Below are 19262 nucleotides of genomic sequence, written 5' to 3'. Positions count from 1 at the left end.
TTCTCTTTTATTAGATAGGATATGTTTTTTATTGATTTCTAGAGAGAAAGGATGGTAGAGTAATAGAGAGGTAGAAACATTGATGAGAGGGGAACATCATTGATTGGCTGCCTCCTGCACACCCCCTACTGGGGATTCAGCTGGCAACCCAGGCATGTGTCCTAACAGGGAATCTAACCAGGAACCTCTTGGTTCCTGGGTTGACACTCAACCACTGAGCCACACAGGCCGAGCATTGTAGCAATTCTTTACATATTCTAGATACAAGTCCTTTATCAGCTATATTTGTGAATATTTTCTCTTAGTTGGTGGCTTGTTTATTTTTTTAATGGTATCTTTCAAATAGCAGAGGTTATTTGACTTCACAAAAATAATCAGTATTTTCTTTTGATGGTTAAATTTTCTGTGTCCTAATCTTGGCGTACACCAACATTATAAAGATATTTCCCTGTGTTTTCTCTTAGGAGCTTTATCATTTTAGTTTTTACATTTCAGTCTATGGTCCATTTTGAATTAACTCTTTATTATGGTGTGATCTGGGAGTAGCTTTCCATATTTATATCTGTTTCATTTTTATCTGTCAAGCATACCGCAATACAATTAGTAAAAAATATCTGTCCTCTTTACCTTTAACTTTGACATCCCTGTTGAAAATCATTTGACAGCATAAGTGTGGGTCTATTTCTGGACTCTCCATTCTGTTACATTGATGTAATTTTCTATTCTTTGCCAGTACTACATTGTCTTGATTACTTAGCCTTATAGTGAGTCTTGAAGTTAGTATAACCCCCCCCCCCAAAAGATATTTTTCCAGAATTGTTTTGACTATTCTAGGTCATTTGTTTTTGCATATACATTTTAGAATCAAATATTGAAATACTGGTTATAATTACATTGAATACCTAGATCAATATGGGGATAATTAACATTGCATCTTCTCATCCATTCACATGGTATATCTGTCCATTTATTTAGATCTTTAATTTCAGCAGTATTTTAAATCTTTCAATTAATATAAACACTGCATAGTGTTCTGTGTGGATCATTTCTCATAGTCAAATCATTATTTACACATGCTTATTTTTATGATAAAAATTAAGATTTGGTATGGAGTTTTCCATATGATAATGTTATCAGATGCATATATGAAGGGACCATCTATTCTGATGTGACAGTGCTAGAAACAGGAGACTAAAACATATATTTAGAAACATTAAAGCAGAACTTCACAACTATGTAATTATTGGCATAATTCTTTTGGCTTGTATGGTTGTGGATATTAGTATTTCAAGAGGCTTATTTTATTAATATAGCCTGATATTTTTAGGATCAGAAGTAAAACAGAAACTTATCAGATTAATTGGGGCATAAATTTTTGCCAGAGGATTTTGAATTTTCATTTTGTAGTTTGCCTTCTTTCCCCCTCTTTCATTAATATTAATGAAAATGTGCAACCCTTATAAATGTATAAAAAGAAACTAAAATCCTATCATCCAGAAATCACTTTAAATTTTTTGGAAAGTATATATGTGTGTGTGTTTATATAGCTCATTACTATATGCACAATTTAGTTCTTTCATTTAAACTTATCACTAGCATTTTCCTATGCATTAAATGCTTTATGAATAATTTGCAATGTCTGCATTATAATTCAGGATGTACATAACAAACTTGAATTTACATAGTTTTTCTTTTCTTGTAAGATATTTAGTTGCCCTGCCCCTCCCCATAATTTTAAAAAATATTTGGCTTTGATGAGCATACTTATATTTATTCACATACTTTGTCTATATTTTGAATTTATTTTTAAAATCAATTTGTTTTTAATTTTGAAACATTCTAAACCAAAGTATAAAACTTAATAGACAGCTACATACTCACCACCAGTAGTAATCAATTATTTATATTTTGCTTCAAATAATTTATTTAAGAAGATACAACAAAAATCCTCCCCCGGTAACAATTTGTGCTTCACTGGTGCATGTTTTAGTGCATTTAATGCAGATGTACCCATAAAAATTTTCTTATTGCTGTCTGTACTTTTGAATTTCATATGAAGGGTAGACTCTATTATTCCTTTAAAATTTGCATTTTTTACTCAACCATATGGTTTGACATTATTCATACTGGTTCTTGAAGATCCAGGTCATTCTTTTATAAGAATAAGGTTGTTTTTTTCATTTCCCTTTTGAGGGATAGATAGATGATTAGGATCCTACAATGAACATCCTTTCACATTTCTCCTGATGCTTGTCTCATAAGTGCTTGGACACTTGGTGGTATTACGAGATCATAAGATATGTAATCTCCAAATAGCTCTCCAAAGTGATGAGTTATATATGTCCCTACCACCAGTGAGCATTACTACACATCCTCTCCAACCTTCGGTATTATCAGACTCACTATTTTTGCCAACTTGATGGGTATGAAATGGATAATATTTTTTCTTTAGAAAATTTTTAGAAATATAGGTATTAGGATAAGGAATATGAATTTTATAGCATATTCAGTGAACCTTTTTATGACTGAAAACTGTATTCTTTCAAATGTCCATTAAGAAATGTTTCCAATCACAAATTAAAGTTTTTAAAGAGTTTTCAATAAAAGTATTGTTGTTTATTTACGGTGTCCTGGCTGTAAGACTGTTGGATATTAGAGAATTGCCTAAAATGAATTAACTTTTATTTTGTGATATCTGTGTAGATAATCTAGATAAGAGATTTTTAGCTGGTGTGCCACAAGAATTTTTAAAACATGCAGTACCTGACTATTTAGTAAGGGGGCACTGACCTCTTTTCCCTTACATTGTCAAATAAAAAAAGGCCCAGCCAATACAACAATAGCCATCCATTGTGAATGCCCTATTGTAGGGGGCTGTTTCTCTCTTTTCCATGTCCCGCATGGAAAAGGAAACAGTCCATTTGCTGAGTGGAGGAGCTGGGGATTAAGAAATGAAAGAAAGACCAAGATGCAGAAATAGATTTTAAGCTGGGGCCAGGTGGGCGCCATCCTCTCTGATGGAGAGGCGGCAAAACGGGCTGAGACACACAGCAGGTTTATTTTAAAGGCCTAGATTTACATATCTAGTTCCGCCCCTGCCTGATTAACATGTCCAGCCTTCTTGGGGAAAGCATGTTCCCAGGGCGTGGCTCTGCCTATGCTCTGAGTTCAGCTGACAATAATTATAAGAAAATGCCTAGGTAACTCCCAGGTGGCCCTCTCCATGAGATGTTGGAGGTTTTTTCTTAATCTACACATTTTCACTCAGCCCCAAACCCCTCTCTTCAGACAAGTAAACCAAAAAAGTTTGAAGACCAACAATTACAAGCATTATTGGATGAAGATGCGTGCCAACCCAAAACAACTTACAGAAAGATTAAACGTTGCTCAGCAAACAGTTTCCGATCATTTACAAACAATGGGAAAGATTTAAAGGAAGGAAAATGGGTGCCACATCAACTGAATGAAAGACAAATGGAAAACCGAAAAGTCATCAGTAAAATATTGCTTCAAGGGCACTAAAAGAAAGTCTTTTTTGCATCGAATTGTGACTGGCAGCAAAAAGTGGATTTATTTTGAGAATCCCAAATGCACAAAATCATGGGTTGATCCAGGTCAACCATCAATATCGACTGCAAGGCCAAATCGCTACAGAAAGAAGACAGTGTTATGCGTTTGGTGGGATGAGGAAGGTGCATGAAATTCTGATCATTACCGAAAACAAATAATCAATTTGAACCATGCTTTGATCGTGAAATTACCAGAATGTTCCAGAAGAGATGGCAAAGTAATTTTGCTTCATGATGACGCACCATCACACACTTCAAAACCAGTTAAAGACACATTAAAAGATCTTGCCTGGGAAGTATTAACGCACCTGCCGTATTCACCAGACCTTGCTCCTTCAGATTACCACTTGTTCTGATCAATGGCACACGCACTTTTTGAGTCATTTTTTATTTGACAATGTAAGGGGAAAGAGGTCAGTGCCCCGTGACTAAATAGTCAGGTACTGCATGTTTTAAAAATTCTTGTGGCACACCAGCTAAAAATCTCTTAAGCTGGGGCCATGGTGTCCCCAGCTTCAAAACATATGAACAAGTAGAAAATTGGGTCTCTGGTTTGCCTCAAAACAGAAAAGTTCTATTGGGACGGTATCCACAAATTACCTGAAAGATGGGGGAAATGTGTAGCTAGCGATGGACATTACTTTGAATAAAGCACTTTTGATGTTTCTCTTGAAATTATCGTGTTAGATTACAAAATCCATCATTATTAACCGGTACACCTAGTAATAAGGTAGCATCTGATTGGTTAATTTTTTGTACCAGAAACCCTTATAATACATGTATAGTCACCTGATTTTTTTTGTTTTAAGTTTCTGTGGAGCAAAAACAGTAGGTAAACCCTGGCGGGTTTGGCTCAGTGGCTAGAGCATCGGGCCTGTGGACTAAAGGGTCCCAGGTTCGATTCTGGTCAAAGGCACATGCCTGGGTTGCGGGCTTGGTCCCCAGTAGGGGGCGTGCAGGAAGCAGCCAATCTTGCAGGCTTTATGGACCCTTTCAGTGTTATAATAAAGGTTCTGTTCTCACTGATTAAAACTTAGGGCATAAAAATAGAAGATTTACCTGAATTTTCTGGTTAACCAGAATTCGTATTAAAATATTAGAGAATGTTTAGCATCTATAGTTTAAACACCCAACAGACTCATTCTGAATACTTTATATAGGCCCTATCCTTTTCACCTAAAGCAATTCTTGACCCTCTATTTTCATTTGTGGCTGGTTAATGTCAGGAATAAGAACCATCTCTGGTTAGTTTTCTGACTCCTGCCAGAATAAAATACTAAGATATGCAAAGATGGAAGAACTACTATAGTCTGTGGAAAGTTACATTTACTAGTAACGTGACTTCTCCTAAACTTTGAGTCTCTATTCAGAATTCTGGTTAACTCTAAGTCTTTTTTACAAAACTGTATGAACTTTGGGTTTTCGTATGTGGCAATTGAAAGTAACTGCTTTGAGGGATACTGAGGAAGGATTGATGGGACAGAATGAGGAGAGAGAATCTAAAGGGATGGAGATGTAAAGCAGGTTGCAGGAGTACAGAATTTTGTGATGAAACCTTGGGGAGGAGAGAAATGGAGATGAAGGAAGTTGAGAGGAAATACATTGTGATAAATGTTTTGATAAATTTCCTTGGCTAAAAACTAGTTTTAGTTAGGTTTCTGTCACTTGCAAGAACCCTTACTAATACTCATTTGTTACTTTTTATGAAAGTCGTGTTATAACACAGCTATTGAATCAAATCATGTCCTTAGAAACATATAACCTTATCCTATATAATAAAGAGCTAATATGCTAATTAGACTGGTCAGCAGAACTACCTTTGCAGAACAACCTTCCAGAACGACCAGTGGGCAGGGGGTGGGGCCGCAAGGCAGCCAGGGCTGCGAAGGCCTACTCTTGCACGAATTTCATGCATCGGGCCTCTAGTAGAAATATAAAACTGTTCTGCTGAAACTAAAGTGCATTATAGAATTTTGTTTGGTTTTTTTAAAACTACCTCTATTGATAGGGAAATTAATTTTAAATGTATTGGTTCCTTTAAAGTAATATTTATTGAGAACTGGATAAATTAGCCACTTTTTTTTTTTAAGTACTTCACCTTTAGCTTTGAGTCACCTTAAATTAGATGTCATCTTAAAGCAGAACTATTTAGCAGAAAATAGTTGAAATTCAGATGAAGAGGGAATATGATTATTTGTTAGTTGCTCTGGGGTGAAAATGAGAACCATATGTCTCTCTCAGAAGCCTATGACCTAGTTGGGTGTGGAGGGTGATAAGGCAAGTACACAAATAACCACCACATAATACAAAGCTGATTAGCTATAAATGCCATAGAGAGGTACAAGTTCATGGGCCTCTCAGAGGAAGTAGTATATAACTTTCTTGTGTTTAACTAGCACAGTGCTTAGAGGTTTTATTTTTAGTTTTTAAAAATTGAGATATAATACACATATATTAACATTCACTCCTTTAAAGTGTGTAAAATTCAGTGAGTTTTAATATATTCACAAGGTTGTGCAACTTCACTATCTAATTCCAGAATAAACTTTAAAAAATTTGAATGTTTTTAACTGAGGTTTGCCCTCTAGTTCTCAGGCTCTCCCACTCCCTATTGTTTACATCTGTCTACCAGTGGTATTTTTATTGGCCACCTGACGCCAGAAGGCATTTAAATTTGCTGCCAGGCTTAGAAGAATTGTTTTTGTTTTTTTAAGTTTCCTTAACCCTGGAAGCAAATGCCACAATTACCTCTGGGTGCCCATGTGGATAATACTGGCTGCTGTCCTGCTGAGCATCTTTCCCCCCACCTCTGTTCTTTCAGACTCTACTATCTGACTCCTTCAACGGCACCACCTCTGCTGCAGCCTTTTGTGAGAGATGACTTCTCATTACCCTCGAGGGCTTCCTTAGAATAAATTCCAAACTCCTTTTCTTGGTTTACAAACCCTTGCAAGATCTGGCTCTCTCTTCCCATCAGACTAATCTTTCTATTCCATGACACATCAAACTTGTATCCTCTACCTGGAATGCTCTTCTCTCTGATCTTTGCACATCTGATTCCTTCTCATCGTTCATATCTCACTTTAAATTTTGCTCCTCAGGCCTCCCCTGTTCATCAAATATAAAGCAGCTATTTGATCACTTTTCACTCAGTCCTCATTTAATTATCACTACACTTGTCATGATCTGATTTGTTTGGCACATAGTATGTGCTTAATACATATTTGTTGAATGATGCTGAGTAAAAAATGCTTGCTTTGAGCTGTGGCTCCTGTTCTGGTTCACCTGGCTATATGATTCTACCATTCTCTTCCAGAAATTTACCAAATCTCTGGTCTTTTGATCTCTTTGCTATCTCCAGCTTTCACTGCCTTTATGAGTTTATTCCCTTTTTTAATTGTTTATTCTCATTTCAATGAGATGTGCTCGAATGAGAGAAATGTAATGTCATTCTTTTGACAGGTTGAAATGTGCACTCAGAAACATGTTCATGAAAACATGAACAAAGGCCAAGTTAAGAAAGCATGGCTTGTTTTCTGAGAATACTAATTAGCTTAGGTTGATTGAAGGCTAGAAAATAAGGTTGAAAATTTAGGTTGTGCCCATATCAGAGAGGGTCTGCAATCATTTGATGAAGAGTTTGTACTTAACTCAGAATGTCATGAGGAACCCCTATGGGTGTATGAGCAGATCAGTTGTGGGTGTTGGGCTAAGACAGTGCCCCTCCCTGCTTGTGGGGAGATACTTGATGGATGGGTTCATCATTCTGTAAAAGGAATTCCTTTACAAGGTGGTTCATTTAAGTGATTGATAAATATAATAATAACAAAATTGCTTTTGATTGGATTTATAGTTCTTAGGCATCTATCAACTGTTAAAATAGTTCTTATTTATTTTTATGCATCCTTATTTGATCTTTAGTTACTTCACAGTTAATGTACATGATAATGAAGAGGATATATTAGTTATATCATGGGTTGTCAAAAACAGACATAGAGGAGAAGGCATAAAGGCGTGCATCACCTCCACTAGTGTTTCTGTTTCCTCTGGGTTAGGGGGTTTCACCATGGCTAGCCCCAAAACAGCACATCTCTCTATTAGGGAAGTACAGTTCCATGTGGAAGCTGTACAAAACTGAGTCAGCTCATTCCCAGAGGACCAAGCCATCCAAGTCCCTCATGGCCAATTTACTGTGCTTGCTCCTGCAAAGCCTTTGAATAATGTAGTACATATCTCCTTCCTAGACCCTTTCAACACTTACAAGATCATGGTTTACTTTATTTTATTTTTTAAATATGTTTTTATTGATTTTAGAGAGAGGAAGGGAGAGGGGGAGAGAGATAGAAACTTCAATGATGAGAATTATTGATCAGCTGCCCCCTACTGGGGATCGAGCCCACAACCTGGGCATGTGCCCTTGACGGGAATGAACCCAGGACCCCTTCAGTATGCAGGCCAATGCTCTATCCACTGAGCCAAACCGGGTAGGGCAAGCTTTTCTAATTGTTATATGTTTTTACTTTATACATCTTCTTTATTTTTGTATAAAGTTCCGGCACCTGCCTGGTCCTTTTGGGAAACTCTGGAGTATAAACTGTACCAACTGGGGGCCAGGAGCTGGGTTTTAATAATCACCTGGCAGGTCCTCCTGCTTCTCAGTGCTTTCGGGCCAGGGGCTCGAGAGGCCCAATGTCAGGCCTCAGGAGAGACGTGCAGGTGCAGGCAGCTAAAGAAAAGCACACATATGCCAGGGGTTGACTCACACTGGTAAAGGGATTGCAGGGGTTCTGGTTAGAGTGTCTGCTTTGTTATGCAACTAACAGAAAGAATGATGTGAGAGTGCAAAGTCCTTCCTTTGGAAGTTTATGATCATCATTAAGCTATCCCCCGCCACCCCCCAAACAAACAAATACAAAAACCCAAACAAGTTGCCAAGTAACATTTCCTGGGGTATGTCCCAACACCAATCAATTCTTCAGCACCAGCTGGGTATCCAATGATTCAACTCAATTCTGACACTAGCTACCGGGAATCAGTGTCAGATCCCAGGAGTTAAAGGGCTCAGTTTCACTTCAGATAACAGTCACAAGTCCCAGGTTGCCAATTGTACTCTGGAGGACTGGCTACATGTTGGGGTTCCCAAGACCTCTTCTTGAGTTTGGTAATTTGCTAGAATGGCTCACAGAGCTCAGGAAGGCATTTTACTTACATTTACAGGCTTATTATAAAGGATATAGCTCAGGAACAGCCAAGTGGAAGAGATGCATGGGGCAAGGTATGTGGCAAGGGGTGCAGAGCTTCCCTGCCCTCTCTGTGTACACCACACTCTCAACACCTCCACATGCTCACCTACCTAGAAGCTCATCCAATCTCATTGTCCAAGAGTTTTTATAAAGTTTAATGTCCACCACCCTCACCCTAGGTCTGTAGATGGAGCTGAAAGCCCCAACCCTCTGATCACTTGGTCTTTCTGATGACCAGCCCCATCCTCAGGATACCTAGGGGCCCCACCTCTATTATCTCAACATAAATTCAAGGATAATAAAAAAAAGGGATCCTTATGAATACAAAAAGATACTCCTACTGCTCAGGAATTTCCAAGACTTTTAGGAGCTCTGTGCCAGGAATAGGACAAAGAGCAACTATATTGCTTATTATATTATACACATATAGTTTGATATCATTTTTATTTTATTTTAAAATGTTTTTATTGATTTTAGAGAGAGGAAGGGAGAGGGGGAGAGAGATAGAAACTTCAATGATGAGAATTATTGATCAGCTGCCCCCTACTGGGGATCGAGCCCACAACCTGGGCATGTGCCCTTGACGGGAATGAACCCAGGACCCTTCAGTCCGCAGGTCGACACTCTATCCACTGAGCCAAACTCGCTAGGGTGATCATGGTTTCCTTTAAATTTGCTTCCTGTATGAGCTTACAAAAGGAGGGAACTTTGTTCTTAGATAATTTGTTTACCATCCCCCCACAGTTAGGATCAATTTCTTTCAAGTTCTGGAAGGTATTTTTGCTTCCTTTGTATCCTGAAAAATACTTTAGAGTAATGCTGTTTGTAGGCAGAGTATTTTAAAACGTTAGACCCTACGTAGAACTTGGGCCTTTTCAGTTGAGGGCCACTAACCTACAGAGAAAACTTCATGATGTATATGTGAAAAGACAGTTTTGGCTTTTTAAAAAAAAAAACAAACAAACTTTACAAATGAATGACAACAGCTATAAAATGATGTTTCTTTAAGAATAGATACAACTGGAAGAGGATCTTCAAAACAATACTGGTTTATGCATAGAACATAGATACATAAATAAAAGAAGCATACCAAAAATGGGAAATTTTAAATTTTGGGGAAATTCAGTTTAGATTCTCACTCACATTATGTGTCAAACTAGATACCTATGTAAAATGTAGCAGCTATGTAAAAGAATGAGCCTGGCTGGTGTTGCTCAGTGGTTGAGTGTCGACCCAGAAACCAAAAAATCTTGGTTCAATTCCTGGTCAGGGCACATGCCCAGGTTGCGGTCTCAATCCCCAGAAGGAAACGTGCAGGAGGCAGCCAATCGATGATGTGTCTCTCTCAACAATGTTTCTATCTCTATTCCTCTCCGTTCCTCTCTCTCTCAAAATCAATTTTAAAACATTTTAAAAAGAATGAATAATAAACAAAATTTACATAAATATTTGATGATTGCTGGGTGAAAAGAATTTACTGAACTAAATAGTGTAAGAATTTAAAAAGAAATATGTTTTTATTGATTTTAGAGAGAGGATGGGAGAGGGAGAGAGATAGAAACATCAATGATGAGAATCGTTGATCGGCTGCCTCTTGCACACCCCCTATTAGGGATCGAATCCACAACCCAGGCATGTGCCCTTAATCGGAATTGAACCTAGGACCCTTTAGTCTGCAGGTCAATGCTCTGATAACTAAAAAATAAAATTTTCCAGTGTCTTAAAAAAAAAAGACTCCAACAAATTAAAAGGTAAAACCTGAGGAAAATGTTGCCATATACATAACATGGCTAATATATTGAGTCTCTAAAGAGCTCATGTAAATTCAATTGGTTTATTAAATTCCCAGTTTCCATTTGCTCAGTTTACACATGAAACCATTTAGTTCACAACAGGTCCTGTGTTGTAGGGCAAGAGAGAATCATACCTCTGGTGCCTTATTCAGATGAGTAGTTAATGGCCTTGCAGGCCCCCACCCCCCACAACTCACTTCATTTTACATCATGTTGTGTCCATTTCTCTCCTTTTCCTTCTCTGCTCTGGCTTCCTCTGGCTTCCTTTTGATGTTCTCTTCCTCTTTTTGTGCCTTACTAAATTTAACAGGTTTTTTTTGTGTTTTTTCTTTACTGTTTCTTTTGTCTGATTTAGGTTTCCTTCCTCTTGCTTTTATTTTGCAAGTTTTACTTTGCACAGTTGGGGGCACTCCTTGAACTTGGAAGTTTTCACAGCCCCCCTTCTCTAGTGCCTGTTTTTCTTTACAATTATTTATCTAATTAGAGCAGCATAGGAGGTGTTTAAAACACCATTTTTATTTCTGTGTGTAATAGAGCTACTAAAACATAACTGGATGTAAAGAACTAGAATTTATCTCTAAATGAATAACTCTGAGAAGCATGGAACTATGGTAATGGAGGAGGGGTAATTGGGATATGTTAATTATGATCCTGATGCTGCCTAATTTTTTCATGGTTTTAGGGAGAACTCAGTCTAGGTTGTTCTGCCTTTAACCAAATTATGGTTACGCAAATTCCATTACTTTGTCTTGCAAGCCCTCCCAATAATTATAACCAAAGATACTACAGCTATAGTCAGACTTTAGTGGACATAAGAAGTGGGAACATTTTTCCTCAGGTTTTATCTTTTAATTTGTTGAAATCTTTTTTTTAAAGACCTTCTCAAATTGAGTTAACCACACTCATACAGCATACCTCTAGTATAGCATTTAACACTGTTTCATCATTGTTGGTTCCTTGTCTGTCCCTACTGGCCTTCAGGACATCTCTGTTCTTCCAGCGTCTGGCACATAGTAGGTGTATAGTACATATTACAATCAGAGCTTATCTTCCCTCTTTGGAATACTGCAGATTCTAGACTTAGACAAATGCCATAGTGGCAGCTCTGCACTCCTGTATTCTGAGAGTTTTCACGTGTTTTTAAATATAGAGTACTTGTTTTCACAAAAAGCAATTATTTTTGAATTATTAAAGGGACAAAAAGAGTAATAAATAAGGCACCCTAGCTATACATCATGTATTTTTCTCAGTATGTGACTTGTGTAATTTCCTTATCTGTAATTATGTCTACCTAATACATACAGTAGCCTTCTAATGGTCTTTCCCTTTTCTAATAACTCTTATGCTAGCACCATGTTCTTTGAATAAAATACTATTTCTCTCCCTACCCCTTTCATTTCTATGTTTAAGAATCCAGTTGCCTTGGGCGGGGTTCGGGGGGTGGGAAGGGCTTGGCTTTCAAGTTCTATATGACTTGGTCCTGCCTTAGTCCTTGACCTTTAAATCTCACTCTTAACCTGTTTGTTTATATGAGTCATTCTCATGACAGTCACAAAAACACAGATCTTCTCCTTTGCTCTTTGTAATTTGCCCTACCTGGAATGTATTTATTCAAATTTTTAAACCCTAATCAAAGCCCAGCCTTTTCAATAAAGATCACTCACAGTGAGGAAGTTGAATAGTAAACAAAAATATCTCCTAAGAGGAAGGTTTTAGGTAAAATATGCCTGAGTAATTAACTTAATGGAAAATTTAGTGGGAATAATATTGTTTCATACTAAAGCATACTAAATGGATGGTTTCATTATGTGGAGTGGAGCTTACTATATATATTACAAGTTTTAACCTCTGATAATTGAAGCATGGTTGTTCACTGTTATCTATGAAATGAAACCAACCAGCATATAAGCAATGGCTAAATTACTCCATTACTATTTTTACGTCATGAGTAAAATAAATGTAAATTAGCTTAAAATGTTAAGTCAGTATTACTATAATTTATTATTTTTGTGTAATAAACATGATTTTGAAATAATATTTAGGCTAACTAAACCTCATTAGCTTAACTCTCATTTTTTTTCCAGTTAGATGTTTGCCCGATATCTCTCAGTCTATCTTCAGAACAGAATTCACACTCTCCCTCTGGGAACCTGCTCCAAAGGACAGGATGGCTGGAGGGGAGAGTGGGAAGAGAGGTCAGAGAGGTCCTGGAAGGCCAGGATTATGCTAGGACTTGTCAATCTGCTAGCAATGTTGGATTTAGTCTGTATTCAATATGTCTGTATCTTGGGGAAAGTAAACCTTTTCATTTGTGTTAAGATACATTTATTCTTCCAGGACATAGATATAATGGAACAGGGAATTTAAGATTAACTTTAATATACTCTCCCAAAGTACCTAATCAAATATAGTCACAGAATAATAGTATCTGTTCTAGTCCTATCTAATAATAGAGAAACATGGTAATTAGCCCTAACTTCGCTACCCTTCCCATTGGCTAATCAGCGAGATATTCAAATTAACTGCCAGCCAAGATGGCGGCCGGCAGCCAGGCAACTGAAACCAGCTGGAGGCTTGCTTGCTCCAGTGATGGAGGAAGCCAAGGTTCCCCACCTGCCACTGCCCCGTTCTGAGCTTGCACTCTAAGAAACATTGTTGAAAATATAGAAGCTAAACAAAACCCAGAAACCTGGCCAGGATCTTAGAGCTGGAGTCGCAACAAAGTTTCAAATACAAAAGGTAATCAAAGCCCAGAAACCTGCTTTCAGCAGCCGAGATCTCAGAGCTGGAGCGGAGCCTCAGAGCTAAAGCTGGCTCTCAGCTCCAGTGACAGCCATAGAAGGTAAGTAAATCCCAGAATAAAAGAAAAAAAGGAGAAGTTGGGAGCTTCAGTCCCCCGCCAGCCTGAAAACGGCCCTCAGCCCCTCACCCAGACTGGCCAGGCCCCCCAGTGGGGACCCCCACCCTGAAGGGGGTGTGACCAGATGCAAACAACCATCATCCCCTCACCCAGGCTGGCCAGGCACCCAAGCGGGACCCCCACCCTAATACAGGACACCCGTCAGGGCAAACCAGCCGGCCCCCACCCATGCACCAGGCTTCTATCCTATATAGTAAAAGGGTAATATGACTCCCAGCACCGGAATTAGCGGAGCCACGAGGCCTCCCAGCCCCGGGATCAGCGGAGCAGCAAGGCCTTACTGCCCCTGTGTCAAGTGGAGCTGTGAGGCCTCCCAGCACCAGGATCAGCAGAGCAACGAGGCTTCCTAGCACCGGGATCAGCTGAGCAGCGAGGTCTCACTGCCCCGGTGTCAAGCGGAGCCGCAAGGCCTCCCAGCACTGGGATCAGTGGAGTTGTGAGGCCTCCTGGCCGCTGGAGCAATGTGACAGGGGGCAGCGCCCAAACCCCCTGATCGCCCTGCGACTCTGTGTGTGACTGGGGGTGGGGCCACAACCTCCCTGTCTGCCCTGCTCTGTTCATGACAGGGGAAGACGCCCCAATCCACTGATCACCCCTGCTCTGTGTGTGACAGGATGCCGCGCCTCAACCCCACATGGGCCCTGCTCTGTGTGTGACGGGGTGGAGCCGCAACCTCCCCATCAGCCCTGCCCTGAGTGTGATGGGGGAGTGCCCCAATCCCCTGATCCGCCCTGCTCTGTGCATGATGGGGAGGTGCCCCAACTCCCCAATCGGCCCTGCTCTGAACCCGACCAGGGGCTGAGGGGCAGGCACCTAGGGATTGGGCCTGCCCTCTGCCACCTGGGAGCGGGCCTAAGCCACCAGATCATTATTTCCCAAGGGGTCCCAGACTGTGAGAGGGCACAAGTTGGGCTGAGGGATTATCCCACCACCACCACCACCACCGCCAGTGCACAAATTTTTGTGCACCGAGCCTCTAGTATAATTATAGTTTTCTTAGGACTGTTTCCATATCATTAAGGAAAAAATCATATTAGAAGCTGTCTGTTTAAATCCAGATTATTTTAAAAACAAAGTTTATAAGTTCTATTTTCTTTTCCATAATTTTTCTCCCCTTTGGAGGGACAGTTGACTGATGTAGTATTTTATTTGCATTTTATGCTGTCATCATTTTCAGTAAGGGCATTGTGTTGGTAAAATTCAGTTTTAGAATTGTGATTTAATTGGAGATGGGCATTGATTATATAACAAAGAATGAATTTTCTTACTAGATTTGATGACTTTAGATAGTGCAGAGCCTACAAACAAAAACTTTCTGGGGGCTTCTCATTTGGTGTGCATAATAAGCAGAAATGGTGCCATAGGGGAGGTAAGAGAATAAGGATTAACATCAGCTTCAAGAGACTGGAAAGTGCTGTTTTCGAGTGTAAATCCTTAAAATGTTGTAAAATCTAAATTTTTATTCGAACAGTCTCTGAATAAGTGTCTTGTTAATTTTTATAAGATAGCCCAAAGGGTGATAGGAATTCAAGAAAGGTGAAAATTGGCAAGTTATATAAATGGTATGAAAGTTGAATAGTTGCTTGAAAATTTACATTTATTTTATGACTCTCTGTCATTGTTTCCTATCCATATTTTACTCTTCTTGAGTCTATAGTAGTCTAGATAAAAATAAAACTATTAATGAAAATAGTTAGATTTTTAAAATCCAAATAATTATTGGGTTTGAATAATAATAAACTCACAAAACACAGCAGACTTTGATGTGGAATCTATAATTCTATTTGGTTTTGTGATAACTTAAAATACTCATATTCATTTTGAACTATTTTGTGTGCTGTAAAATTATATTCCTATTCTTTTTTTTTTTTCCAGTTCCTTGGGGCAATTAGAGTGTGAACTCAGAAAGAAAGTGCATTATCATTATCTCAGAGCAGGTTTTCTCTAGAATATTTTAGCTTCTGAGTAATTCCAATGTGTTTAGTTTTGAAAATTAGGGAGGAAGAGGAAGTTGACTCTTATCTTCCCAGTTCTGTTGGTTGTTGGCCCTCCTTATGAAGACTGGGTATTATTACAAACAAGCAACTATTACTTGAGTAAGTCACCTGATCAGCTGAGGTTTTTCTTTGTACTAACATTTTATGTTTTTCATGGGTAGATAACTTAATGAAGAATTATATCAATTGAGATTGATTTGTGGATAATTTAGTAATGAGTAAAAATCTTAGAAATAGTATTAACACAAGTGAATTATAAAAACCAAATCAAGAGCCACATTTATGAATTGGAAAATTAGTGGATGTCTTTTCTTTTGTCAAGGTAGAATGCCCAAATTAATACATGCTTAGAGCGTGAAGAAATCAAAATGATCAGTTTCTATTAGAGATATTGATAAGCTGTTATCCTTTGTTATTAAGCTTAAGAAAATTGTTTCCCTTCAGTGATTAAATGAGATATGGTTTGATTTTTAACATTGTTAGAACTAAGTTTAGTTTGGTTTTGCAACATTATTTGACCCTTTCTGAAAATTTTTATATAATAAAATAGTTTTAAATTTTACTTCATGACATCTCATCAGCTAATTAGATTCTTTGCTTATCTCATAACCTTATTTAAGTATCACAGAGGTAATTTTGTTGATTGCTGCTTTGGAGGTGCAAGATGTGTGCAAATTCTTATTTGAGATTAAGGATATCTTTAAGTTCTGAGGAATTTTTAATTCACTTGACAGGTTGTATTCCAAATCTTGCCTAGATTCACTAGAACAAAGTCTGTGTTTCAGAAATGTGAGTCAAGAGTATGGAATGTACAATGATGATATTCGTTATGTCCCTGGGAAATATAGTAAGTATTTTAGTTGAAGGAAAAGGATTTGTGGTCAGATAAATTTAGAATATGTAGGACATGTTGTTTTGAGCAAAGCTAAGCTTTACTGAAGATTTCTCAGAGCTATTAATATTGAAGTATTTTTTAAAATTTAATCTTATTTTAAGGACTATAAGTATCTGGTCAGTCATTGATCTTATTTTGTTTTGTGTAATCTTTTCCTCCCTTCACAAAATAATATGCAAGTTCCTTGTCAGATATCACATTATTTTATTAATGGGAAGAAGGAAATGTCTTTTTATTCAAGGGACTTATAATTAAGTCACACATATGGGACATTTCATATATGATTTATTAAAATTAAATGAATTTAATTTTGTTTTTTATTTCAATTTTAGTCCCTTGGATTTTGTAGTAACTAATGAGGAAATAAGGTAAAAGATAGATGAGATAGAAAATGAGAATAGGATAAATTCAACAGAATGAATTAGACTTAAATTTTGTTTTGTCTTTTCTATGAAATGCTTATGGGACTAAGCTTTTGCAAGATACATGCATATTTATATCTAAACAGATTTTTACAAAATAAATAAGGTAAGTTGCTGCATTACAGTGTTCTGGAATTTTTCACAGTGGTGTTTGGGGTATTTTAGAATCTATTAGTGAAGAGAACTGATCTGCTGTCATATCCTCTAATGGGAGTCATCTGCAATTTTTAAATTATTGCTACTTGTGATTCTGGTCATAATTTGATACTGCTCATTCTTTCACATTTTTCTAAAATTTGAGACTTAATCACTCCTTTCTACTCACTTGTCAACCCTGTTTCCAGTCATCACTTTTAATTTACTTCCTAGTTTTGAAGGTTTGACCCCAGAGAGTTGTAGTATATATCAGAACATATACTGCATACTTTTCCAAGTTTATCCTGTAACTATTCTACACAAATGTCTGTTTCAGATGGAGCAGCTATCAGATGAAGAAATTGACCATGGTGCTGAAGAAGACAGTGACAAAGAAGATCAAGATTTGGACAAAATGTTTGGAGCCTGGCTGGGGGAGCTAGACAAACTCACTCAGGTTAGAAATAGTGCTTGGAAAACTGGTTGAGGATTTTAAGTCATCACCGTGTGCTAAAAGTTTACAGTATAATCATAAGGGTATGGTGGATATAGGTTACATTTTAAAATATTACTATAAATATAAAACATCCAAAACATTAACAAGTGAATGAATGCTACAGGACAACATATTATCTTCTCTGGTTATTTGAAGGAGTTTTAAAATATACTTGTGACTGAGGTTCTGTTTATCTACAGGGATTACTTACAATCTCTTTCATAAATTGAGATTGCTGGCTAGAAAGCTTTAAAGCCTAAATTTTAGCACATCCTATTTCATAATTTAGTGAATTTTTGAATACTTTACAGCATAAATAATATCTTCACACATGAAAATATTTTCTATTACATGATTGCAGAGTATTGACAAAATTTCATTCCCAGCTGCATTTTAAAACAGTGGAAAAGCCTTTTTATTTAGTTTTCTCGTATCATGAGTTTTTTGTTTTATTTATTCTTTTTATTTAAAGAATGACCTTATCCTCTAAACCAGGTCACTTTTATAATAAAAGGGTATTCTGTTACTACCCCAGTTGATATATTATATTCAATATATAAAGATGGTTATGTTTATTAAAACAACTTTAACTTTATATCATTGAGAACATTAGAACAAAAATTATTTTTATTCATCCTTAATATCTCTGGGAAGAACTTTTATGTAAAATTACTTAAATTTGAGATTCCTTAACCAGTAAAAAAAGTAGGTAGTAAGCTGGAAACTTAAAGTACTGGTTTGTTCCTCTCGGTAACAGTCTGTGATTGAAACTGATAAACTCTTCACATAATTCTAAGAGTAATTCTAAGATGGATCGTTTTGAAAAGCAGACATGTTTGTGACCATAATCTGTTAATGTTCAATTTTCAGGAGAATGCTTTCACTTCTACTAGGATCTCAAAAGAATCATTCCCTTCATCTCCAATCAGGAGAAATAAAATACTTGTTGAGGGAAAGGTCTTTCTTATATCTGTAATTGTGAACCTATTTCAGTTTAATTCTTAAATTTTTTAAAAAGGTGATTTTGGTGTAGAGATGATGACTAGGCTATGAATTTCTATGAGGAGGAGAAAAAGGAATGAGGAAGCAAAATAAAGGAAATCGAAAATGATAATATGTGCCAGCTGACATGTGTGGGGTTGCTTTAACTGTATGGTTTTATTACTCATATTTGGGAAGGGAGCCAAAAAGAGAAAAGACAGGTAGGTATAACTCCAGCTGCTCTAGGTGGAGCAAAATTATATTCCTATTCTTTTCAGGTGGGCTTCTACTGGTTCAGTGCCTTTTAGTCTTCTTTATATTTTAAATCCCCAGATTTCTAAATGTGAAGAGCCACTCACCACAAAAGTTGGCTCCTAACTAGTGCTGTGACTGTTCTTTTTATTATACAAATCTGTCTTTAGAGAGAAAGGTTTAAAAAAACTCTTGTGTAATGTGGCTCACTGCTAACAGTTGCATTTTAATACTTCAGAAAGTTTCAAAAACTTTTACTAAGTTAGTGGCTAAACTTCAAGTTTTTTAATTTATTATTTTAGTTCACTACAATGTGTCATCTGTGTGCCTCTATCACACATACAATGTTAATGGGATTTTCAATTTTATATTAAGTCAGGTTTAAGTTTTAAGTGGTTGGTGACGCTTCTGAAATCATTTGTAAAATTTGTGTGTATTTGCATTTTTCTGGAAGGTACATACAGCATATAGCTTTTTTCAAATTCTCAGTGACCTTCCCCCACACCCCCAGAGAAAAGTTAAAAACCACCCTATTAGATTACGAATTTCGGCATCAAGG

General features: G+C 37.3%; 1 protein-coding gene across 2 annotated transcripts in view; it reads left to right on the top strand.

Annotated features, from left to right (window-relative positions):
* The first annotated feature begins 17293 nt into the window (after positions 1–17293).
* Positions 17294–19262, top strand: part of RAPH1 (Ras association (RalGDS/AF-6) and pleckstrin homology domains 1) — a 42844-nt gene continuing 40875 nt past the window's right edge. For both annotated transcript variants that reach the window (XM_015561110.1, XM_006759406.2), the window contains exon 1: positions 17294–17431. In XM_015561110.1, coding sequence (XP_015416596.1) covers positions 17312–17431 — 120 coding nt within the window. In that variant the 5' untranslated portion in view covers positions 17294–17311. The remainder of the gene's footprint in view (positions 17432–19262) is intronic.

The sequence above is a fragment of the Myotis davidii genome, unplaced genomic scaffold, assembly GCF_000327345.1.
Source record: "Myotis davidii unplaced genomic scaffold, ASM32734v1 scaffold394, whole genome shotgun sequence".
Classification (NCBI taxonomy): domain Eukaryota; kingdom Metazoa; phylum Chordata; class Mammalia; order Chiroptera; family Vespertilionidae; genus Myotis; species Myotis davidii.
Note: the sequence above shows the minus strand (reverse complement) of the source record. Positions and strands in the feature narration are given on the sequence as shown.